This window comes from Synchiropus splendidus, chromosome 4 (genome assembly GCF_027744825.2).
Source record: "Synchiropus splendidus isolate RoL2022-P1 chromosome 4, RoL_Sspl_1.0, whole genome shotgun sequence".
NCBI classification, from domain to species: Eukaryota; Metazoa; Chordata; class Actinopteri; order Syngnathiformes; family Callionymidae; genus Synchiropus; species Synchiropus splendidus.
The window spans coordinates 8365006-8392109 of record NC_071337.1 but is presented as its reverse complement, the minus strand read 5'-3'; the positions used below and the strand labels follow the sequence as shown (position 1 = coordinate 8392109).

The window sequence follows — 27104 nt, the reverse complement described above, 5'->3', positions numbered from 1 at the left end:
GAGGGGCTTCTACATCTACTTGTTCCATCAGGGTAGAACAGGGGTGTTGGTGGTAACACTTCAGTTCTTCTGAGGCTATTCCAGGGAGAGCAGTGACAATAGCACCGATTTCAGAACCTCTTCCAGCCTGGTTACACGAGCGAGAACTCAATTCCCTGCACATCCTATTGTTACCCCCTGTGTTTAGAAGGTCCCATGGGAGAGGAAACATTTTACGCCATTTATGCATTAACGCGCCACAAAGAAGACTTTGCCGCAAAAACTGAAAAACGCAAAATCCCACTTGAGAATTGTCGATATGCAATGCTTTGCAAATGAATGTGTTGGGCCACTGTAACATCGTGAAAAGAAGGAGTGCCTTGCACAGGATACACTCATGCTCTTAGCGGTGGGCCGCAGAATGTTTTCTTGTGGGCTGCAAATGGCCTGCTGGCAGCGAGTTTGAAACCCCAGGTCAAAGGGTTCATCTCCTTTTCCCAGTTGTGCCGTTACACAACTACAACAGTACTGTAAGATAATACATGTAGCTCTTCCACATCAGCGAGGTTTTCCTGGAAATAAAGAAGACATCTCTTCACCACACCCTGGGTCTGGTGATTGGTCTCTCGCCAAGTAAAACACTAACAGTGGTTGTATAGTGAGGAGAGTCGGTGACAGTCTTACAAGATATCCTATCTACCTCACACTGCTTTCATTACAGAGCGGACAAGTTCAGAAGTCTGCAAGCTGCTCCACAGGACTGCGTTCAGGAGAGCTAATTCCAAATGTTCAAAAACCCTGAAAAACATATATGTATTTCAGTTCTCAGTTCAAGTTCTTAAGCACCAAAAAATGGACCACAGCCACAAAGAAAATTAAGTTCTGGTGCTTTGCCAGTTACATAAATATTGAGATAGTTTCATTAACACGTCCTGAAAGGCAAAACATTTTTTTGTGCTGTACTGCTAACCCTTTTTCTCTGATCAGAATGTCATTCTCAGCCCCACACAAAACCTGATATACCTCTGTTTGAAACCAATCTTGACCTTCAAAGATTCTTGAGACTTCTAATACCAGCGTTTGGGACATGACCCTTCTGTCTCCATACAGAACCTGAACCTTCTTAATAAAGCCTTCAGCAAACAACAGAACAAAAACAACCTCAGAGTTAAGAACAAGGTAATGAGGAAAGACCTTTATGACCTATGGGCCCATGAGGACTGAACTCGAGTCAAGACAACACTGAAAATAAAACACTGTAGATCCTTCTTCTTCGTCCACACTTCCCTTTTCTAATATAGCAGTGCCAAAATGTCTGCTCTTCTTCTTCAGCGTTCGTGAATTATTCATAAAGAGACTTTTGACCTCATCACAAAGCCTTGTTAAATCTAGCGCACTTTTTTTTTTTTTCTTTTCACAGTTTTACTCAGCCGAACTCACCAACTGCCCTCAAAGAACCCGTAATATCAACCTTCAATTGAAGTACATTTACTTGTGCGAAGAACAAAACACCTCAGCGTCCCTTTTCCCGATTCATATCCGTTTTTCTCATTACAGTTCAAGTTCTTCTTGAAGCTTCGAGCAAATCCACTTTTACCTCCAGGGTGTTTCAACTTCGTGGGAATACTTTTGGTGATGAAACTGATCTTAGCTGGAGGGCGAACTCTAAAACTGTAATGTCATACTGCGATAATATAATTTGCTAAATACTTCTCTTCACTCTGAGGCGACTTTCTATTCTATTCAACACAGACCCGCAAGCACTTTCTAAATACTTTTTGGATGTGTTTTGTGAGGTCAGAAAACACCCGTAAACATCTGTTTACATGAAGGTGAACCATAAATCTACATAAAAGGGGGTCTGTTTGTGCTGACTTAAACATAGGAGAATAAATAAATCCACATAAAAACTGCAACTTTAATCCGCATATTTGACCAGTCATAAGCTTTATGTCAACTCCGGACGCCACAACAGTGAGCTGTGTCAGCACAGGAAAAAAGCCTCTTGGCATTCTGAGGCCTGAAGTTTCATGAGAGTGGCTTGTGAAAATAGTGCTGGCAAGTACAATGACGTAACATTTTAGCTGTGAAGTAACCAGCATGAATGCTCCAGGTTTATTTATTTATTTCTCTTAATTTGTATTGCTCACTGTAAGTCTGACTGCCCTTTGTCACCGGTTCTGTTCATTACTTTTATGGACAGAATTTCGAGGTGCAGCCAGGGGTCGGAGGGGATCCGGTTTGGGAACCACAGAATTTCATCTCTGCTATTTGCAGACAATGTTGTTCTGCTGGCCTCATCAGACCGGGACCTTCAGCATCCACTGGGGCGGTTTGCAGCCTCGTGTGAAGCCAAGTCTGAGGCGATGGTTCTCAACCGGAATAAGATGGTTTGCTATCTCGGGGTCGGTGGAGAGTTCTTGCCCCAAGTGGTGGAGTTTAAGTATCTCGGGGTCTTGTTCTCGAGTGAGGGAAAAGGGGAGCGTGAGATTGATAGACGGGTTGGTGCAGCGGCAGCAGTGATGCGGTCGCTGTATCAGACTGTGGTGGTGAAGAGGGAGCTGAGTCACAAGACGAAGCTCTGGATTTACCGATCGATCTACGTTCCCACCCTCACCTATGGTCACAAGCTTTGGGTAATGACCGAAAGGATGAGATCGCGGATACAAGCTGCTGAGATGAGTTTCCTCCGCAGGGTGGCTGGGCGCACCCTTAGAGATAGGGTGAGGAGTTCGGTCATTCGGGAGGAGCTCGGGGTGGAGCCGCTGCTCCTCCACATCGAGAGGAACCAGCTGAGGTGGCTCGGGCATCTGATCCGGATGCCTCCTGGACGCCTCCCTGGGGAGGTGTTCCGGGCATGTGCTACCGGGAGGAGACCCCGGGGAAGACCCAGGACTCGCTGGAGAGATGATGTCTCCGGTCTGGCCTGGGAACGCCTCAGGTTTTTTTTTTTTCTTTTTCTTGTCAAACTAAGCGATCAGTCCTCAATTCCAAACATTTTACAGTGAACAGTGCCATCTGGTGGCCTCTGAAAATCAGAACACTGTTTCATGAAACCTCATCTACCCTTCAATACTGAGTCATGAAGCCTTATCGACACACTGATAGCATCCACAGACACGGCCTATGTGCACATTCATTTTTTTAGCTGTTTCATAAACTACATTTCTCCATGGTCGGACTATAAATAAATACATTTCCAAAAGCACCTTGAATTAGGTGAACACCATATGGGTACACCAACCAAACAGAAGGATGCAGCGGGTTTGAGGGTCCCTCACAGTTGTCGTGCTCTGCAGCATTTAAGCCGAATGGTAAAAGAAGAAGGCTTTTCTGGAAATAAAACCATTTGAGCCGAAAGGTCTTGAATGAAATGGACTTGGGCTAATTTATTCCCTCTGGGAACATCAATCTAAATCATTCGGGGTTGAACTGAGAGCCTGTAATAAAATAACTGTTACAAGAGTTCGAGGGCATCTCAAGGTCCGTCGTCTGCAGTTAAGGCAGCCAGATCCACATTTGGAGAGAAAAGGATCAAGGGAGCAACCGCGTGTGAAGACAGATGATGTCGACTTCTCATGAGCCTTGCTCCAGTCATGAGTTGACTGCCCTTGACAGGCAATCGCGGTCGGATGTGAGGATGCAGAAAGTGCTCCGTTGGACAGTTTAAGATGCCCGGTCTCCACTCATCAGCTATATATATATATATTTAATACAACCGCGATATTTTTACTCGGTGACTCAGCAATGGATTCGGATCTAATTTTAATATTGTGGAATAGGGACATTAGATAATAGCATTAGGACAACAACCAATTGCCTTTGAGGAGGACAACCTTGAAGTCCTGCTTAGAATATATTAAAATGACTCACCTCACCCACAGAATTTTCACAAAGCTGTTGGCGTCTCAATCAGAGATGAATATTTTCTGAGATCCAGAGACTTTCCCACCTCGACAGACTCACTGGCCATTATTTTACGCCTCTTCCATTGGTGACAAATTCTTCATCAGCCAATGTCAAGGCAGTAATTCATGTCATTTGGGCATCTGCTGTAGATGTAGTGCTGAAGTTCAAACTGAGCCCCAGGATCCAGATGAAAGGGGGTTCAGGTGACTGGTCCGAGTATTTCTGAAACTGCTGATCTACTGGAATTTTCTCGCACAACCATCTATAGGGTTAATGGTGCGAGAGGCAGAGAAAGTATCCGGTGTGCCTGGATGGAACGCCTTGTTGAGGTCAGGGGAATGAGCTGACTGGTTCAAGATGACAGGAAGGCAGCAGTAAGTCGATTAAAACGGAAGATATACCGAATCTGTCAGAGAGAAAACCGTCTCCCCTTCAGCTCAGACGAGGAAATGCAGAGTCTAGTTTTCCGCTGCGACTCTGAGGTGATCGGTATTTAAACAACATACATTTTAGTACTGTTCTCTATCCTACGTGACGACAGTTTACCATCCTCAGATGGCTATTTAAGAAGGAAACAAAGTTCAAATCATCTCAGATACTTCAATGACCTCCATAGTTTCAGTCCAATAGAGCAGCTTTGGGATGCGGAGGAAGGGAAGATTCACAAGGTGGATGTGCAGCCGAAATCGGCTGCAACAGCGTGGTGCTATCATGTCAGTACTAAAACCCCAGAGGAATGTTTCAAACAATACATCGGAATTATGCCAGGAAAAATTGAAGCAATTTTGAAGGCAAAAATGCAGTTTGATCGAATGAAGTAAAAGGAATCGAGCTTGAAATGTTAGCATGTTAGCTCCATATATGTAAGATAAAATTTAGACAAACATAATGTGCTTTGAATTTGTAACTGAACATTGGAAGAGACAGCTAATGCTGTTACCAGAAGAGAAGAACGTGTAAGATCCCTGCACTATAAACAGTTCTGATGAGACACAAATGGGGCGTAATATAACCTCTAAGGTGCCATTGTTTGCCTCACATTCGCACCATGAAAAATAAATGTTGTTTTGTTCCGCCTTAAAGGATGTCCCAGGATCCTCGCTTCCCTAATGACCATGCAGCAGATAAGCGCCATGCATTTTATATTTAAATATAATGCCTCAGCTTTATCACTTTCTAAACACATACACACAAGTGAACACACTCGTACAACCAAAAACAATAAACTCGATTGGTTTAATCATCGGGGGCTGAATTGAATTTGTGGTTAACAGCAGACAAACAAATGAGTTTCCAAGGTCACTCTTTACACCGGCAGCAATAATTGAGGCCTCCCAGAAGATCTATCAAACGCCACAATAAACAAATGCCAATATTTTCCCTGGGTCCATTACAACGGCATCATCCTTCTTTTTTACAGATTGCGGCGGGAAGTCGGCGAAAGGATCGGGAAAGGCTAACAATGAATTGATATAGATTTGCAGTCAAAACATTTTGTTGCGCTCTGACCTTTTTGTTGCCGTTGTTTGCGAGATGTTTGCGGATGCGAAGTTAAGTTTTGTCGTAAAAGACAGCATAAGCAGATGTGTGCAAGATTCATCTCCTCAGATCTAAGCAAAGGAGAAGGTGACAGTGGTATTTCTAATTAAAAGAAGTGCGGGAAAAAAACAACATGCCTCTCCTTTTGCAATTTGCGGTGTCGATATACCCGACCAGGTTGTACAAGAAACATTTCTCCAGAGCTGCTTCACTGTTGTTTATTAAAGTTAGTTGCCCTCTTTGACCTGGAGCGTCGACATCTGTAAATATTTTGACTTTGAAATTTTGAGCCTCTCGATGAGTCATCGTGTCACTCCCAAAGCAATGCTGTGTTCAAGTACAGGAGTAACAAAAACTTTTCAATGGGAGAGTTCCATATGTCCTTTTATCCCAAAAGACTTATCCATCCATCCATCCATCCATCCATCCATCGTCGCCCGCTTATCTGTTGCCGGGTTGCGGAGGCCGCAGCTTCAGGAAGTCACGCCAAACGCCCTTCTCCCGAGCAACATCCACCAGCTCCGACTGGGGGATCCTGAGATGCTGTCAGGCCAGTGTCGAGATATAATCTCTCCACCTGGTCCTAGGTCGACCCCTTGGTCTCCTCCCAGCTGGACGTGTGTGGAACACCTCCAAAGGGACTCGTCCAGAGGGCATCCTGATGAGAGGCCCGAACCACCTCAACTGACTCCTCTCAATGTGGAGAAGCAGCGGCTCTACTCTGAGCCTCTCCCGAGTGACAGAACATCTCACCCTATCTCCAAGGGAGACGCCTGCCACCCTTCGGAGAAAACCCATTTCAGCCGCTTGTATCCGGGACCTTGCTCTCTCTGTCCTGGCTTTCCCTTGCAATCCAAAAGACTTGTCTACTTGTCCAAACCTTTCTCAAAGAGGGCCAGATCTGGTGAGATGAAGATACATCAGGAGATTCATACTGTACCACCTCATTTTTTAAGCCATGAAATGTACCGTTTGAGCTCATTCTGCCTATGTTTGGGTAGCGCATAATTCTAAGTTTTGTGGCTGAGGGATGCTGTCTGATGACATCATCTCATGGCGCACTCTCCTCTCAATGATCGCAAAATAAGAAATGGAAACCGGAATAAAGTCGTAATCTCTTTTTGCACTTTTTCACGAAATTTGCAAAAAATGTCACAGACATTGTCATAGTTGTAGCCCTTAAAACCCAGGTGCATTTTGAAATCATTAAATGTGTTTACAACTAAGAAGTCGACGTTTACGATACGGATAAAAAACTATCCAGTCATCGCTCCGTGATGAAATGGCCGCAGTGAACAAAATATATGCACCTTTCTAAAATCACTGAGGTTCATGTGGTCATTAAACGCATGCATGATTTAAAAGCAGTCCATTAGTAACAGCAACTTACTGGCATGCATAAAGTAAATGCCACACAAACCAATTTGGCTTTATGATCTGCTTCACTGCACTTTTTTGTTCATATAATCGAGCCAGAAATCCACCTTTATCTCACTGAAGCGTGTCTGTACACAGTATACAGGCCAACAAACAGTGAGATCATGGAAGCAATGACAAGTACTTGTGAAAAAAAATGTATAGAGGCTGAAATACATCATGAAAAGTGTGACATTTTTTGAACAAACAAAAAACTAGCCACTTATATTCAAATAAGGCAAATGGTGCATATTCATAAAGAGAAAAAACGTCGACATTATCCATCTTTAATGGACCCTCAGTCATGCTATTGTTTTTCATCTATTATTGTCAATAAGGAGACAAAAACACTGCTCATATTACAGTCATCAATCAATTGAGGAAAGAACATATCACCTTAAGCGTACAGAGGCAGCAGAACTTTGACAGCATTTGCGGTGACCATGACTGAAATGCTGTTATAAACCACTGCTGCGCAATTAATAGAGGTGAATCCCTGACCTTTTGCACAATTAACCAAGTTTATTCACAGCAGGTGTTTGATATGAACCAATGAGAGCGACTGAAAATGGCTGACTGCAGAAGGAAGACAATATTTCCATCATTGTCGGTGGTAAAAGAGGCTTTTTGAAACGTCTGCATTTTGGGGGTTAAGGGAGTAAGCTCTGAGAATAACTGATGTATTTCGGAGGTATTTTGGGAAGACTGCGTCTAGGAGCTGGTACGAAGCAGCCTGTTATCAAACTGCACAACATAGACAATGCAGTGGAATAAATTCCAGAGTATCTGTCGTACAAAGACATTTTGAGTTGTGACGCCCAGGAACACTTTGATGGCAATCCATCAATCCAACTCTGCGGTCATATATTTTATTGAAAGTCAAAGGAAGAGGTGCCCAATGAGCAGCGCAGATACATGGAATCTAAACAAGGTGTTCAATTATAACTTCGGTAAATGCCGCTTCAGGTCGATTTACGATGAATTGAATAGGTGGAGCACCATGTTAAAGAAGACTGGTGTGTCACTATGAATGTAGGCTGGAGCCCGCTGGTCAGGAAAGTGTGAATTCCCCTGAAGGTTAAACTGAGGTGACTAAGACGCGATAAAACATCGCCCGTTTTTGGCTTTCTTAAGCCTTTAAATATTCTTTATTGTAGACATCCGCTGCCGCCATCCAGTAGTTTACGAGCAAGCACAGAAGTTTAGAAAACTCCAATCTGCATAGAGTCCATGATTTACGACGTTTCGACTTTACGGTGTCATAAGGTCTTAAGGACTGCCGTTTCAGTTTACAGTGTTTCCGCCGTAAATACAAATCTTGCACACAAACTAGACAGCAAGGGAGGGATCCAATAGCCGTGCAAAGTCGAGGAAGTCAGTCTCTATTTGGGATGTTTCATTTCATAAATAGGATTTAAATACTTTTCTTTATCGTGAGGTACTTATATCTATAAATGTAGACCCTGTCTAAGACCAACAGCCAGGGTATCCTAACTTTTTTTTTGGTGAGGCCCTAATGCAGAAAAAGAAACTAAGACCTGGCCCCACATAATAGAGGCGAATACTGTGTGTGAGACAGTATTGAGAAGAACATTGTCCTCAGTGGGGACAGTGATGATATCCTTTGGATTAAAGGATGGTTGACAGGTCAGGAGAAAACTTGGAGAGACACAAAGAACTTTCAGACTGGTGAGACCACACCTGAGGCAGCCATTAACATGATGACCAGGTTCATTTTGGTGAACCATATGTGAAGTAAAAGTTCCACTTGGATACCAGGATACCAAACAATTGCCCGGCTCAGATGTCTGCGGTGGATGCCTAACTAGCCTCACACCAGTGGTGCTGCCGAGGTTTCCACTTGTGATGACACTGATCTACAGATGTGCATTTGTCTTCAACCATCGTTTTTATCACTACTTCTCACAAGAGGATTAGAGGGTGTGATTTGCCAGTTTAAAGACACAACATTACCATCACGAAACTGTTAGCATAAGGCGAGTCGGGGCTCACACCGATGATCAAAAGTCCTTTAAATACTCAAGATCCATCATTCTTGCAATAAAAAGAAAGTGCAGTCTGTTCTGAATAGTCATTTTTTTTCTGAGTCTCAGCAAGAAAAACTGAGAAACTCGCCAAAGATGATGACGATGATGATGGCTGAACAGATGATGACTGATCATTCGGCACCATCGGTGAGTTCAAACAGTCTGAAATGCTCCTCGCCACCATGGTTCTTACGGTCAGTTAGCAATTGAACTGAACTAAAGCAAGTAAAGAACTCGTATTGCCAAACGGAACACCAGTGAGCCATTATTCCTCTGGAAAAAAAAAATAATAATAAAATAGAAAAAAAGTATATATATATATATATATATATATATATATATATATATATATATATATATATATATATATATATATACACACAACAGGTTAAAAAGAAAAGTTTGCATTAAACTAATATGTAACTGAAGGTTCATTTTATTTAATTTTTATTACATTGCAAGTTCAAGTTCAGGAGACATCATTATTGTGCATCTTTTCAGTTACAGTAAGAGGATGACACTATTGAGTCATATCCCTCATTTTTGTCATCCATTTATACATTTGTCATCCATTTGGCTGCCCCAGCAAATTTTACCACACCTCAGAGCAACATGAGGCATTTTTAAAGCTGAGATTTAGTACGGCTTTTTAGACCATTTTCACTTCTATGCTACTTGCTGAGCCCCAGCAGGAGACTCTTAGCAAGAAATTAAACTGATTGCAGAGGAGGATAAGTGTTGAGAGCGAAATTGAAAACATTTAATCAGTTGTATTAAGTTGAACAATTTCAACAAATCTTGACTTTTCAATTCTTTTTTTTTTTAATTTTATTCATTTCTCTGATGTCTCTCATCCTCGCCTCTGTTCTTTGTTACTCCGACAACACTCCCTTGAGAGAAAATCTGTAAAAAAAAAGAAAAAAAATAGTCTGTTCTCATGCAAAGATATCTATGATTTTCCATTCCGTGACACCTTGATTGCTTCTCACATAGTGAGCCGTATTTCCATCGCGCTCACGAGGCTCAAGGAATTGAAAAGACTTTGCTGACAGATAAAATAAGATGACGGTGATGAAATCTAATTCTGCTTTTCTTCTTTCATGCAAATTTTTCCATGAGAAAATTAAATGGTACAACTGAACAGTGAAGTGTCGCATCGCAGCAACAGCAAGTGTGAAAAGATGATATGACGCGCTCAATGAAATAGGTAGAGCAACAACCGAATGCTGAGGTTGGGGACGTTATTTTTTTAACCCTAAGATTCTTCACATCAGGGAAATTAAACAAACCTCATGGTGTCAAATAACTTCTCGAAAATCTGAGCTTGTAAATATTATAAAAGGAGCCTGCCAAACTGCATCGTCTGCATTCAAATCACGCCCCAGTCGCACGTGGAGTTGACGTGTCGCATAATTTAGTAAAAAAACAACAACTGTTGACATAGCCTTCAGCAAAATAATACATCACATTGAGGACGGAACATGACGTGAATACATTAAGCGTTTTAGTTATTTGAGACCAAAGTAACACTTCGATATCCCTGTCTGTGGTTTCCCATCGATAAACCCTGCTTCAAAGTGTTGGCTACGTAAATACGTTTTGGAATTTCTAGAATGTATCACAGATTAGTTGGCTTCAAAATTGAGGGGAAAAAAAATGTTTGTTGCCTATCAATCTCTCGGTTGTTATATCATATACAGTATCTAAGTTGTTTTCAGATACTTTGACCGAAGAGACAACTGAACGAATCATAAGCAAAACTGACCTTTTCATGACACTTTTTTGGTCTTTTTTTTGCAGATAGATAGATTTAGATACATGGAGTTTTAATGCCAAATAAAATTACAGGGCTGACTGGTGATGTGATTCATACAGAATAAAAATAGGTAATAAAAACACTGTAGTGTTGCAATGCACAGGTGACATCTACTTGCACGAGGGACAACAGTCTACATCTGTCATGTCTGCACTTTATTGTCTGTTCCTTTTTGTATTTTTCTCTCATGCTTTTATTTTGTTACCCCCAGTTGCCTTTGTTTCCTGTTCCTGCTTTGTCTCCAGCTTCACTGGCAACACAGCTGTTGTTAATCTCCTCGGCAGACTCCTCTTGGATATAAACCTGTGAACGTCAGCCCTGTTTGTTGCTTCTCGCTTTGTCAAGGTAAAACTCTTTCAAGACTCCCGTGTGTTTGCTTTACTCCTTGACCTTTTCCAGATTTTTCCTCCGCGCTGAATTCCGCCTTTTGTTCTTCCTTGCTCCTTCCTTACTCCTGTGTTTACTTCCCTACTCTCAATTCAGTCCGTGTGTGAGCTGTTTATCTAAGCCTCACTTTTGAGTAATAGATCCATTAGTCGCCACCACCGAACGCTTTCAGTTTTCATCACCACGTTGAGCGGGTGTGTGTTTTCTGTTCTCCCAGTTTTAGGTCGTTGATTCTAATCCGCCTCTCTTGTTTTCCAGATTCGCCCCGTTCCCTGTGTGTTGTTCCTGGCCCGCGTTTTGGTTCCTGGCGTCCTTAGTTTCTAGTTATTTGTCTGTACATATTTGTTCGTTCCAACGAATAAATCTCTGTAATTTAACTTCGTCTCCCATGCCTTCTGCCGACCAACACTTCCTGCACTTGGGTCCATCATCCAGAATTATGACAACATCAGCCTATCTGCGGAACATACTACTGCTGAACATGCTCCTCCTCTCTGTGAAGGCCTCATGCAGGGGGTGTGAAGCATTGTCCATCCACTTCTTCCACAGGAGCCAGCTACATCCCCCATCATAGAGATATCCTTGTCATGACCTTCTTAATGTCACTACTCCATGTTTTTGCTTGTACCCCTCTGGTTATATGTCAGTGGTCATAATTTGCCTCTACTGGGGTTTGGTTGAGCTGTCTTCATTTCCAAGAATTTAACTGTGCTGCAACTTGTATCTTCCTCTCTTTATAGATTTTTAGAGGGTAACTGTGGTCAGTGAGAGCCTGACGTGGTCATCTACAGTGAATTTTCTTGCCTGACAACTTTGAATTTCATCAATTCGACCTGAAACATTTTACCAACAATTGTTCCAGCTTCAGAAAATGCAAATATTAATGATCGGTTGATAAGGTTTCATGAATCTTATTTTCTAGTGGCCACCAGATGGCACTGTCTGCTGTTAAATGTTTGCAACTAACGCAATGAAACCTCACATCATTTCTTATCCAAGGGCGCCATCTATTGGCCTCTGAAAATTGAAACTGGGTTTCATCAGCACAGCAATACTGTTTCATGATACCGCATCTACCCACCACTGGTAAATAGCAATGATGTAAGAATGGGTGCAATGCATAGCTGTATGGCGAAGTACACAAGCTCCGTGAGAGGACAAGCAACAAATGATACGGGATATTATTATAAAATATCACACTGATGGACAAAAAAAGAGAAGTGTTCAACTGAATCCTGTCTGTCGATGGAGGTCAGCGCCACTTCCCTTGCCAAAATGCGTGCAGGCATTCTTTGATGACAAAGACTGCCGACAGGAGACTGTCAAGACTACTGAGTGTAGACAAAGCAGAAGGAGAAGCACAAATAACCTTATTTGATTTTGTTGCTTTATGTTTTTAAGTCTGCTTCACCTGGGCTGCAAATCCCATTTGGCAGTGCTCTGTGGAGTCCTTACCCAGCCAAAAAATGTCTGAACTGACCGACAAAAGTTGTTTGTTCATGGAGGTGGGAACATGTTGAGAGAACTTTGTGTGCTTCTCTTTCTTTATTTTATACCCTCTCATTTTGAATCTCAAAATAGACCTTGCTTATTCCTCTGTGAAGACATTGCTTCAAAGGAGAAAATTGTATGAAACGGGGCTTCAACATGATGGATCTATTGAGTAAATGCCATAGCTGGGAAATTGGCACTCCCAATGGGTGCAGGTAGACATTGGTGCTCAGTGAGTCGCAATTCAAATACATTTTTCAAAGGTCTTCATGTTAAAATGAAAATGAAGAATGCCATTTGGAACCATGCCCTCCGGACATGACAGACATTCCAGGCCAGGTTTACAGCTTAACTATAGCAACAAGCTTGTAAAATCCAAAGCTTGCAGAAGATCGAGCCCCAATCGTTTCTAAAAAGAAAAGCATGTTCTCTGTATTTGTAACCTCGAGGCAATCAACGCATCAATTGCCAAGCCTGCCTTCGCCTTTCCAGAGTGAACGTGAGTACACTAGATACGACAGATACCCCGTGTTAGCCGTCAATCAGCATCAGACATTCTCTGACAGAGTCTGCAGGAAGAGTCACACTGTGGGATGATAGATTCGGGGGGGAAACAGAGATGTGCTCTCAAGTTGCACCAGGCTTGCCTCAGTTGTCCTGCATTTTTAAATGGGTCGCAGTCAAAAAGCATAACGCATTTTTCATGAATTATTTAACCACTGCTTGTCCACATTATGTCGAGGTACATAGCCAAACCGCTGGACAAAAATAAGTCACCAAGAGTTCTTGCACCAAAAAAAAAAAAATATCAGCTTGGAGACAGTTACCATTTGCATTTTCCAGTGAAAACAAAAAATGAAATCAACAAGATTTATAGCTTGATGTGTTTATCTTTTTCTGACTATAAAAGTACAGTGATGCCTCGGTTTTTGAACATCTCGGAATTCAAACGTCTCGGAATTCGAAATTTCTATTTTTTTGCTTCGGATTTCGAACAAAAATTCAGAACTCGAACGCCCCAGAAATAAGCCAGAAAAAACATAACGTAGTATAGTGTCACAGGGGAGACGCTTGCTCTCCACACCTCCGAGGCCGGAGCGCACACTCCAGGGTTTGATGTCCTGTTGTGGGCTGGAGCTGGGACAGGGATGAGGCGAGTCTGGGACAGAGCGTTACTTGGTTTATGACTTTGTCACAGCCAAACTGCACAGAAGCGCACATTCAGAGCTGGACACGCACCGGGCACCTCTTCACTTCTGGAGAGACGTCACTCACTCAGCAACCCCTCCCACATGCAGCGGCCACACACATAGAGGAACAGCGCACCTGCAGCAGACACTCTACATTCACTCCTACCAAAGCCTATTTTAAGGCTTGGAACGCATTAGTTCTGTTTCCATTCATTGTAATGGGAAAAATCGATTCAGATTTTGAACAAATCGCTTCTCGAACGGTCGTCTGGAACGGATTGTGGTCCAGAACCGCGGTACCACTGTATACAGATATTTGTCGCTTTAGTCAAAGAATTAGTGCAGATTCTGGTTTGTCCTGCAGTTACTGAAATTAATTCTACCGAGTATAACTAGTGATGCAGTAGTACTAATGAAATATCAGCCTCATATTTAGCAAAGTGGGTGGTGGTGTCGATAAAAAAAAAATAAATAAATGAAAAAGTTTGTAGAGCAGATTATTGTCTTATAAAACTCTATATACATATATAATCGCCACAAATTGAAATCTACTTGAACCAATAAATAAATATATTTAAAAGTGTACTGCACAGTTGCAGATTGAAAACCTACAACCCCCCCCACAAAAAAAGTACTTATCAATTAGATATTTATTTTAGATTTATTACAGATCCAAATGTTCTTTACTGTTGTTTAGATCACATTGCTCTTGATGAATTTATGAACAGAGGCAGAAACACTCTATATGCTCTAATAAAATGCGGTGTGAAACATAGTTGGACATGGCAGGAGCGGTTCCAAGTATTTTCATCTTTAGCCCCCAAAGATATTTCGGCCAGTGACACTCTCTTTGTATGGGTATCTAATAGTACACATTGCAGTGTCCAATCTTCATCTGGACTGTAGAAACAATGCGTTTATATTGATCTGTCACTTTCATTGGACCTCATATTGGGTTATCTTTCGTGTATGTAGAAGCATTGCAAGAGATACATATCTGATTCAAACAGACACAATGATCTATTGTTCAGTTGACATTAAAACTGAGACAATCCAGGAGGCAACGTTTATATTTCAGAGCAACTTCTGTCCTTCCACCAACCCAGGATCATGAACTTGAGGTCAAATCTGAAAGAATCGTCGGTATCATCCAAAAGTTAAAAGGCCTTTTCAGGGGTGTTTGTTTGAGGAGCTCAGGCAACTCATCCTGCTCGCTTTCTCCAGCACCTCATTTTGAACATTTTGCAGGCATTCGCCAGTTCGGAGAAGACTTGAAGACTAGAATTGTGAGCAAATGTTCCTATTTTTTGTCAGAACCAGCAGAAATAGCTGGTGAAAAAGAACGCCAGGAACATTCTTTTGAAACTTTAAAGACAATAATAATAACAACTGCAATGAGATTTGTCATAAGGAAAAACTGCTGGATACGAGAATCGAAAATACAAATGTGAAACAAAAAGTATAGAGCTAGTTGGCTTGTTTAAGTGAGCGCAGCATTGAAAAAAAATAAAGAAGACGTCGAGTGTTAAGCAGCGAACAAGCTGAAACGGCAATAGATGAACCTTTCCTGGAATCGTGTCAAGAAGACAGAGCTTATAGAAGTTTTCTTTCTCACATAACTCAATCATAACAAACTATCCCGCAGGACCTAATTAGCTGGTGTTCAGAAAAAAATAAATAAATAAAAAAGCTGTGACATTAATGCCCAGAAACACTAAGAACCCAAATGTTGTTTCACAGAAAATATTTCATCTCCAGTGTGTGTGTGTGTGTGTGTGTGTGTGTGTGTGTATGTGTGTGTGTGTGTGTGTGTGTGTGTGTGTGTGTGTGTGCGTGTCCTTGTTTGGCTCTACTTGTGGGGACAAATTCTTGGAAAACTACTTGTGGGAACCGTGTTGGATTTTTGGGGATCTTTTGCTGGTCCCCACGAGGTTAATTCTCATGTTAGAGGATCAAACCTTCAAAATAACAGCGTCAATATAACTGAATTTCAGTTTGCCGGTCCTGGTTAAGGTTGCCATTTGTTTTGAATAGTTAGATTTAAGGTGAGAGGCTGAGTAAAAGCGTTATGTCAATAAAATGTTCCTGCAAAAAACAGAAAAACATGACTGCGTGTGTGTGTCTGGACTGGAGAAGAAGTGTGTACATCTCACATCTCCACTACCTTGGGATTTGCAGAGAAAGTGCTAAAAGAAATCAGCACATGATACACTACAATAATTTGTGACAAAGGTTTTAAATGAGTGGTGATGGGTTTATATGAGCATTTCTTAATGGCTTATTTTGAGCAGTTGAACAAGGAGTGTGTTCTTGTCCCTTAAATGGGAAAAAAAGCAAAACAAAAATCTTGACTGAAGCTTTCCTTTCAATTATATTTCAGTATTTTTTTTTCCCTCGAGTATTGATAATTTGAACAACTGCATTTTATTTAGGCTCTGTTTTTTGTTTAATTCAATTGAGTTCTGTGGCACATGACGTTTTTTTTTTTTTTTTTTTATGTATTTGATTTTTTTTTTTCCCTCCTTTCAGTTCCCTCACTGGCAGTAGCCACTGGTTTAACAGCGACTGTGCAGGTTCCACATCTCACACTTGTGTGATCAATGATGCTATTTTACATTTGGACCTTTTATGCCTCATAAACGGAGACAGTACGATCTCCCCAGTTGTAGACAAACAACAGTCCCGCCTTTGTGTGTATTGTTTGAACACGTCTGATCGAACAAAATTATTTTTTTCTACCTCTTTTTTTGTGTATTAAAAGGATGTACTCCTCAACATAAAGCTGTTTGGGGTAAGCGAACACATGGGGACCTTTGTTAGGTTAGGTACCAAAAAGTGATTGAGGTGTTGGATTTATTAAGACACTCTGTAATGACTCATAGTTGCTGGCTTCCAGTGCGTCATAGCTGTTGCAAATGATGTACCATATACGTATAAAGGCGACATGAAAACATAATGTCAGCACTTCTCATGAACAAAGCAAGGATTGCACAAAGGAACTAAATCTATTAGCTTTGGTGTAGCCTATAGCTGACGCTTGTATTCACTCCCCTGTGGCTTCCAACACTAAGAAAAGAAAAGGCAGAATAATCCCACAGCAACACTCTTTTATCAGCCTCCCTCTGATAGGGCTATTTATAGACTAGTAAAGCTTGAGAAACACTTTTCCTATACCTTGAAGGCCAGCCGTTAACTCAAACATCTGAAATTGACTGCAACACAAACGTGTGTAGGATCTGGGACACCATGAGGAATACAAGAAGCTATAGAACGTGACAGCCATGCAAAGCTGCAGCGAGAAATGCAACTGTCCTGATGCATCTATCATTCACTGTTTATCCGAGGTCTGGTCACAGAGGCAGCAGCTGGAACAAAGAGTCCCACAGTTGGTTCACCTCAGAAACCTCCTGAAATACACAGGCAGTCCCAGATCAACTGAAGGATATAGTCTCTCCAACCTGTCCACTTGGTCACCTGACCACATGTCGGAATAGGAACCAGTAAATGAAGAGTCCTCATGACTGAGGATGGATGATTGGAGGGAAAGGAACCATCGTAATATCATCAAGTGGTCCACTGGTACAACAATAGAGTCTGTGCTCAGCGGCTCAAAACATACTTCTGGTAAAATATCATTCCTTTTTTTCCATCGTGATCAGCTCAAAATGTTGACATAAGCCGGCACTTTTGGGCGAGTCAAAGGTAAAACTTCACCATAGGTTCGATCTGAATGATCGTTTGTTGTTTTCATACATTCTATTTGTTTTCATGACTTTGTGATGGTCCCATCAGATGACTGCAAAACAAGTTGATCTTGCTTTTTTGAGACAGGAGGGCTGCACCTGAGGTGAGGCATTTCACACAATTCTGGATGCTAATACGTTTAGATGGGGAAAGAAACTGGTTCAGAAAGTAAAAAAAAAAAAAAAAAGTTTGCCCTGTTTGACTGTCAAATCCGCCAAAAAAAAACTGGATATCGGCCACTACATACACACCTGTTACACACCAGATGCTTTCAACATAATTGTCTTCTATGTCTCCTCATCCAATGCCGTTGCCTTAGGGGATGAAAACAAATACTTTCTCACAAACAGAATGTTGTAGCAACTTCACCTTTTGTCAATGGGTGATCCTTACCCCCCATTTTAGTTATGATAAAGCCTGTATGAACGTGGGCCTGTGCTGATCAAGAGCACCACGGTTCTGAGAATCCAGAATGACACTGGTATCTGAGCCAGAACTGTGTGGGTGTGACAGGCCTATGTGTGCCACAAAGAACAGCACAACCCAAGTTGAATTATTTTTTCAGGCTTGCACACATTTTCCAAAAACCCCTGAATGAGGGGAACATGGGTGGCCAAAATTTGAACGGACCATTTGATCATTAGTAGTGATACTTGAGCAGGGATCTGATTGCGCTCCGAAGTGCTTCTGCCCAGCAGCGTAAACAAACAGTTCTGCTGCTGTCGTCAACTTTTGCTAAACTATCTCAAGGCCCGGGGTTTGGGAATGAACTGAGTGGCCAGACGTTGATACCATCCAGGCCGAGAGACAAGCTCCCATACCGAAGTTGTCACACATGATCAACTGGAGGAAACGGTGGTCAGCAACATGTTCAGGCTGGAATGATTGCCAAATTTTGATGGTTTTTAGGTAAATTAAAAAACAGTGGAACCTCGGTTCTTGACGTTCGAGAAGCGATTTATTCGAAATCTGAATGGATTTTTCCCATTACAATGAATGGAAAAAGAAACGATGCGTTCCAAGCCTTGAAATAGTCTTTTGTAGGAGTGAATGTAGAGTGTCTGCTGCAGGTGCGCTTTTCCTCTATGTGTGTGGCAGCTGCACGTGGGAGGGGTTGCCGAGTGAGTGACGTCTCTCCAGAAGTGAAGAGGTGCCCGGTGCGTGTCCAGCTCTGAATGTGCGCTTCTGTGCAGTTTGGCTGTGACAAAGTCATAAACCAAGTCACGCTCTGTCCCAGACTCGCCTCATCCCTGTCCCAGCTCCAGCCCACAACAGGACATCAAACCCTGGACAGGAAAGGTTTTACACCTCAATATGAAGAAAAAACAGCCAGTAAATGTAGCTAACGGGACACGTACACACATACAGTGGCTGCGTTACACACAATAACAAAGCGCCTCGTGAGTCAGCTGATCGGTCCGCGCACGTTTTTTCCGGCTTTTTCCGGGGGCGTTCGAGTTCTGGATTTTCGTTCGAAACCGAAGCAACAAAATATTGAAATTTTTGTTCAAATTCCGGGACTTGAACTACCTTCTGTTGAACGCGGTAGTATTGCATTATACATTCTATTGGTATTTTAGATACAGAGCAACCTTCCAACCTAAAAAGGGGAGGTGTACAAAAGGGTGGTCAGGCCAGCAATGTTGTATGGTTTGGAAACAGTGGCACTGAGTAAAAAGACAGGAGGCTGAGCTGGAGGTAGCAGAGATGAAGATGCTGAGCTTCTCTCTGGGAGTGAGCAGGATGGATAGGATCAGGAAGCAGTAGATCAGAGGGACAGCACATGTCAGGTGTTTAGGAGACAAAGTCAGAGAGGCAAGATGGAGAGAGAGGAGAGAGAGAGCCAGTACATTGGTAGTTGAAGATGTTGAGGTTGGAACTGCCAGGCAGAAGGTGGAGAGGAAGGCCAAAGAGGAGATTTGTGGAGGTGGTGAAGGAGGACATGAGGTTTGTAGGTTTGAGAGAATGAAAGATGGAGGAAGATGATCCGCTGGGGCGACCCCTGAAGGAAAAGAAGAAGAAGCAACCTGTCAACTTTCCACGACATGGTTCCCCAGACCCTGCCTCGCCCCACGGAGGGTAAAAATAATAATAAAAATAATTTTCAACCCTTAAAAAACGATCAATAATACCACTGAAAACTCAGTAGTAGGTAGTATTCATGAGCCTCCTCAGTATTTCTGCCGCAGCACAACATCGACTCGCTGCGTTTGCGGTTTCAAATTTCCAACAAAGCAAATGTGTAAATGACGTTACGTTTAGCTGATCCTGATTTTTGAACTGTGCAACATCATCACCCCTCCAACACAATCCTTGTCACAAAGGATCAACTTCATCTCTGATCTGTATCGGTGCAAACCAAACTCTATATATAGATTCTAAAACTATTCAGACTGATTTTTCTCCTCATGCTCTACGAGCCGCGGCTTCTTAATCCACTGTTATCGCACAGTTGGGAAGGCTGGTGAAACCAATAACGCCGTGATATTAGCCCATGATAAAGGCATGCAGTGCTGGGGGTTAATTCTGTTGTCCTGTGGCCCCAACAAGTCAAATCCCTGTTTTAATTATTTCCCACTTTCAGCCCACACCTACCCAACTGGCCAATATTATTCTTATCAGGCCGTCGAATTAAAGCAGGTGGATTATGTAGATGAACCCAAAAGGACAAAGTGCTGCTGGCAAAGATGTGATGCGAACAGTGGTGGGTCTCACAAACAAATGTTGACAGCAAACACACAATAGTCGAACAGCAGAACGCTACAGCTGGTTTTTTACCAGATTAGGATTCTTCGTGTGGAGTTTGTTAGAAAATTACAGGGTGAAAAAAATGTTGGGTTTTTTTGCAAAAAAGGCTGCAACCTGTGCCAACATGACAATACAATAATTGAATGTACGACAAACTCGCCACTGAAAATCAAACTAGCACTTTCCAGACCTATACACCGGCACCTGACTGTGTTATTCAGGATCACTTCTTGACACTGGGGAATTCGATACGATACGATGGGAGAATCAGAAAAAAAAGTGCACCAGCTTAATCACTTAAACCCCACTAAACAATGAATGAAACAATGAATTCTAATGAATTTTGTGTTTTCTCTTGTGAGCCAAAATGAATGCTGCTTCAAGATCATTTCACAGCAAAATGAAACAGAATTGAGTTCAAGAGTTCGGTCAGATACTTTCTGACAAACTTCATCCAGTGAACAATGGTGTGGGTTGATAATAAATAACCTAAGCCCTGACATCACAGGTCCTCAACACTGTATACGTAGGAGAAAAAAAATGATAATAAAAAAAAATATATACACATTTATGTCAGGAACTGATGAAAAAAAAAATAATAAAAAGAATGTGGCAAAAATCATATTAATATCCACCAAAATAGAGAAGCAAAACTGCTGATAGTCCAGGATGACACATTCTTATTTCATCTAATTTATTGTATTTTTTTTATTATTATTTTTTTACTGCCAGCAATACATTGCACACCTGCTTTATGTTCTGCCAGTAAAACAAATTTCCTGAAATATGTTCAGCTGCCATCTGCTCAGTGTATTTGCATACTAGTCATTACCTGCCGAACCTTTTGTTTAATGAAAATAATAACTGTGAAAATCAAACATGAAAGATGTCAAATAGATTCAAATAGAACATCAAGTCATCCATGCGTCCATCCTGGTTTTAGTTTCAAGTTGAAGCAGAAGCGTAATTTTCATTTTGTCTACCAGTGAAAATGATGTTGCGCTAACATCACTCTACCGACGCTCAAAACATTTTTAACACTTTGGACGAAAAAAAAGAGACAACAATGAGTAGCCTTAGTCCCGCCCATCTACTTCCGCCTCATGGGACCTAAGTGAACAAAACCCAAGAACGGGAGTCAATGGACAGATGAAAGCTGTTTTCTGAAATATACAATAAATCTCACATACGGCATGATGTCTGTGAATTTGCAGGACAAGCTCTACACGGTCACGATAAGTGTTTTACAACGCAGCTACGCAGATGTTTGCTATCTTCTAGTTTAGCACCTTTAGCATCTGGCTAGCCGGAGCAGTCGGATTCTACTGTGACGTTATACATCCAACTTGTGATTTCAAAGCTGACATCATCATTTATCATTTAAATTGGGGTCCAGCATATGTTTGATCCAGGGCATCAGGCAAAGTGCACCAGAAAACAACTTCTTGATCACTCTTTGTTTTCCATTCTTAGGCTCCATGGACGCACCAAAAGGGGTGGAGACCTAGTCTCCCTACGCGTCGCCTCCAAAAAGAATTTCCAAGCTTCAATGGAACAGCAAATCAAATACAAGCAGGACAGGTCGCTTTTTTAAGAACTCAAACCCACTGAAACAAACAAACAAAAGAATGTTGTGGGAATGGCAACAAACAGTTCTAAATCACGGTGCACACGTTTGAGTGCTTTCTAAATGTGAACAAATCACTTGAGATCCAGAGAAAAAGAACTTTCATCTTGAGTTATATATACAGTGTGTAAACAAAAAAAAACTCCCTTTGAAAAACATGAAAACAAAGATTGAACCATTTATTGCAGCAAAGCTGAAAACAGCCTCCCGTTGCTCAACGTCCCCGAAGAAAACCCTTTTGAAACTACCCTTTCATAAAAAAAAAAAAAAAAAAAAATCTCAGCTAGAACCTCAGGTGGGTCAACTTCACAGCTAATCAATGAAAATATCAGGGGTTCTTTAATGTTCTCACACGAGTCTCGCTCAAAGTCTTTATCGCTTTATTTCATCTCAGCTATGGAATTGCCTTGGCTGGGTTTGGGGGTTGGGAGGGTTCAACACATCAGCACTGAGGGAGGTTTTTGAAGTGCTCAAAATCGCCAGCGCTTTAACAGACATTTACAAACAGGCGTAAGGTTCCAATGCGGAGAAGGACAAGGGTTTGTTTGACAGACGCAAACACCACAGTTGATGGTTTTGCAATAACAGATGATTTTATTATGACAAAGCAATTCTTCTCAAATGGCCCTTTTTGACTGATGCGGATGCAGCGCCGACTCCGAGCAGTTTACAGGAGAGAATCGTTGCTCTACTTGCCTTTGACACCTCAAGGGAGAGCTGCTGGTGGATGCAAGTTTATTATGCTGCTTTGCAAAACAATCCAGCTCCAAAAGAAAATAACAAGTGAAATAGCTGCGAGTTTCGCGGCAAACTGAGGAACGAGCATCTGGCAATTGGGGGGTGTCAGGCATTATTTACATCGCCTCAAAGTGGATGGTGCTGTGGAGGAAAATCAATGTGGATGCATACTGTGTAATGACAGAGTAATGCGTTCCCCTGGGCCACCACACAGACAAAGTTCTATCTGCGCAGACGACGCGATGCATTCAGTTACACAAGTTACTCCCAACCACTGGGCGTAATTCGCAAGTGACAAGGACCAAATCTTAAAACAGCTGCGTCGTGAATGGAGAGAACTTTCTGTAATAACCACCTCCAGCTGTAAAACTTTGCTGGGGACAACATCCAGGTCCCCCGTCGTCCACCAAAACTAATAACCACTATAAACAACAACAGTAAAAACACACTTATTTAAAGACTCTGCAGCATGAAACAAACAGTCAAAGCAGCTCCACATCGCTTGAAGTTCAAATCTATTAGTATTTATTTAACATTTCCAGATTTGACAAAACAAAACTATTTGAAGAATATGTTTACAAACTGTTGAGGCAGTCACTGGGACCAAATCTTTGCTTAATATTTGGGTCAATTCTGGTGGCGTTAAATGAGGCTTGAAGTCAGACATTGTGGGGGTTATTATAGTATATTCCTTATATTTTGTGACGTCAATTTCCATGTTCAAATGGCTTCAGTAGAGAGTCTTGCATACTGCATATACCCTTTAGTTTAAATAAAAAAATACATAAATAAATAAATATAAATGAAAAATAAATAAAAAAAAATCTATGTATTTTCTGGCCCTTTCATACATTTTAATGTAATTCAAAACCTGTTAAATTATGCAAATATAGTTCCTAAATAGTAACACAGCAGTTACATTTTAACGGGGCAGCAAAGCCGCAGCAACATACCTTTAGGTTTACAACTTTCTAAACACTGGTGTGTTGGAAAAACTGAAAAAAATAACATTGAAAATTGCTCCTGATGTATGCACACCATTCAAACAAACTCAATAAACCACTGGAAAACTAAATAGGGCCCCTGTAAATATTGAAAAATAAACCACTTGCGAAGGTCAACTGGTGACTTTTAACACTCTTTATTTGTGGCAAAGTAAATTGATTAATGTGTTGTGTAATTGTTTTGTGCATAGTCCCCCTCATTTGTAACGAAGCAACAAAATGAATAAATCTAAGAGGCCACACGACAATTCAGCGGAGGCAAAACAATTGCAAAGGGTGATGGACTTTGTCAAGAGAGGAAATGAAACATCTCAAACAAGACACTAAACCAAAGCAGGAGGAGGAAGCAATCAAGTCGGCGCTGGAGATTAGGAGGAAATTTTAGTCACACAAGACTGAGCAGGACGACCATTGAGAGTGAGTGGATCCTCTCTTTTGTTCTGTCTAACTGCCGACAAGTGTCCAACGTTACGTGAACGGAGGCGACACATCTTTCCCCACAAACCTCAGTTAAACCTCAGCATAAAGCTCGACAGCAAAATCTTCTGTAAACTGCACATTTGGATGATTATATATGTTCCAAAACACAAAACAGCAGCCATTTTGCATTTGTGTCAATGTTTTGCTTTGCAACTGAAGCTGTTCTTGATGGACTGGATCTGTAAATGTGTAAAGAATGTCTAAGTGATGCCACGATTGGATTGCTTTCTATCCTATTATAATGTGTTTCCCTTGGATTCTCTTGAGTGCGGCTCTCACCAAAGAAGCAATACGGTTCGAAAAAAAAGAAAAAAATGGCATTATTCATCTCGGGAACTTCCTAGGGGGATGATTACCTTCAGAATACCATATGTTTTATTTATCATGGGAAGGGCCTGTTGGGAGAAATGGAAACCAGCGCCTGTGGCAAGATTGTTTCCAATAGAAACAAGGCCTGTTTACTGATCACGCATCTCTACTTTACCTTCAAGCGTCTTCAGTTAACTGATTTAAGTAGCCAAGATCGGAGTAATCTGTGACGCCTTGACTAAATATCCAGGCAGAGTTCGCACACTTAAAGATAATGTCAAATGGAATCTAAAATAATATGACTTTGAGAAAGTGGGAAAAGGTTGCCTTCAGGTGATGCATCTACCTTTGCTGCCATTCCAAAGCTGGTGAGCTATTTATTGCTCAGGTCAACTGTGGGTGTCAGGGTTTCATTGGAGAGATTCTTCATGAACCTCCCGGCGACTATTTTCAGGAGGACTTTTGCGTCCAGTATTGACTATGAAGTCAGTCGTCCAGTGTTCCACTGGAATAAACCTTCCCTTGTGACGTTCCAAAAGGAGGGGTTGAGTAGCTCTGGTCAGTACGTCATTGTAGGTGTCATGTATATTGCATCTTAACTGGCTCTCCACCTTACTGATGGCACCATGCCTTAAGAATCTAGCTATCAATCGATCTATCTATGTATCTATCTATCTATCTATCTATCCGTCTGTCTGTCTGTCTGTCTGTCTGTCTGTCTGTCTGTCTGTCCGTCCGTCCGTCCATGTATCTATCATCTATCTATCTGTCCGTCCGTCAGTCCGTCCATCCATCCATCTATCATCTATCTGTCTGTCTGTCCGTCCGTCCGTCTGTCTGTCTACCTATCTATCTATCTATCTATGTAGCAGGTAACACTTCTTTTTTTTTAATTCAAAGTGCCATTTTTAACGTGACACCAATATGGACAGACTGACTTTGACGTTAAAGCCCACCTCACAATGATCACTATTCTGATGGTTCGGGAGTTAGAGTATGTTGTTCATGGAGGTCTCAAGTGGCGAGTCTAATCTCTTCACACCTGTATTGTACATGTCTATCTAAAGTTGTCACTTGTGCACATAACGGCGTCAAATGTACGTTGTCAATTTCTGCGCCTTAACATTGGATGGCAGAGCAGTTCCACTATTTTTCAATGTGAAAAAGTGACAGATGAAAACGTCCACTTGTGTCCATATGGCGTGTGCTGTGAATGAGAGTGTCATATTATAGAATGGGGGATGGAGGATGTGACACTATGTGCAGACTGTTAGTGGTAATTGAGCCCACTAATTACTTCCTGAACCGTGATTCTGTCACATATAGAGGATGCTGCCGCAGATGGCGAGAGACTGAAGAAAAAAAAAAAAAAATCCAACGCTCTCATCGTGATTGCCGGTGGTGTGTAAAACAAAATTGTGGAAAAGTGAGTGTGCTTTGAACATGAACTGACTGTAAAAGATAAATGTGGACGCGGCACGAAATGAACTCAAATTGCGGTATGGCCGAAATCCAAAGATGAGATTCATAAAAGCTCCGGTAATGTTAAAAATAACTCTCGCTACTTGCCAGAACTTCTGTTAAATTAGCTGTTGCTCACACAGTCCCAACACAGATGGTTGAATTCCAGTGGCAGTGTGACAAAACCAGCTTACTTCCTCCTCTTGTCTGAAGGTGGAGGATAGCCTCTAAAAGTCCTTGTCACCACGTAACCCTAACTTGCTCCGCAGAACCAAAAAAGGAAGAAATAGAGAGGAAGTTGCCACTTACCACTGTGAAGAGCCATCGGTACCGCTGACCTCCAGCAGGTCATAGTCGTCCTCCAGCTGAAAGTCGGAGAAGACCAGGGCAATCGTGTCTCCTGGCTCAGCCAGTATTGTCCAGGTGCAGTCGGCGTTATTATTGTACTCAGCAGGGTAATTGGGAGTAGTTATCACCCCACTCTGGCCTCGCAGCGTTCCACCACACCCGTCGTCCGCTGCAATGAATACACAAAACCAATACTGAATGAAAGACGCAGCATGAGGACAATGACAACAACCAAAGTTTTGGCAAAAATACCACTGTCAGAAGGGCTTAGTTTGAGGACTTTCCAGGTGAAAGATAAGGTTTTATGTTGAAGTTATTCCTCTACTTCTGTTATTTCCAAATATGTTTTATTACCGTAATGTTTTTCACATTCCGATCTTATTGTCTGCTGCGATCGCATTCTAGGAGCACACGTTTAGGTTGCACTTCGAAACAGTTATTGGACAATGGAAGTTATATTGTGATACGTGATGATAAGACAAACTGAAATATGGTTGTAGTATTATATTTTGTTATTGTTTTCTCATTTTGAGTTGCCATGTGACACTGAATGTTCTGTCTAAGAGTGCAGAGCCATTTTGTACCCAGGAAGCTAAGGTGCAATGTTCTACTTTGTATTCAGAAGAAAGGGGTCAGAGGCAGTCATTTTGCGAACTCCAAAATGTGCGTTGTTCTCTGTTGTTCCTTGTTTGTTTGCTCTTTTTACTTATGCTTTACTTCATAATAGGGGTGGCCCTTTAAGAGATGAATTTCAACTCACCGATTACAGAGAAAAAATATGAATTGATGAAAAAAAAAAACAGATTGTGTTTTTGTTATGATGTATTTCATTCACTGGGTAGACTTCTCGGTGCACCAACTCCAGGAGTA

At 41.7% G+C, this 27104-nt stretch overlaps 1 protein-coding gene across 1 annotated transcript in view; it reads right to left on the bottom strand.

Moving 5' to 3' along the window:
- The window catches only part of csmd2 (CUB and Sushi multiple domains 2), a 217994-nt gene that overhangs the window by 110010 nt on the left and 80880 nt on the right, over positions 1 to 27104 (bottom strand). The window contains exon 5 of the mRNA XM_053863846.1: positions 26196 to 26403. Within this exon, the coding sequence (XP_053719821.1) occupies positions 26196 to 26403 (208 nt within the window). The remainder of the gene's footprint in view (positions 1 to 26195; positions 26404 to 27104) is intronic.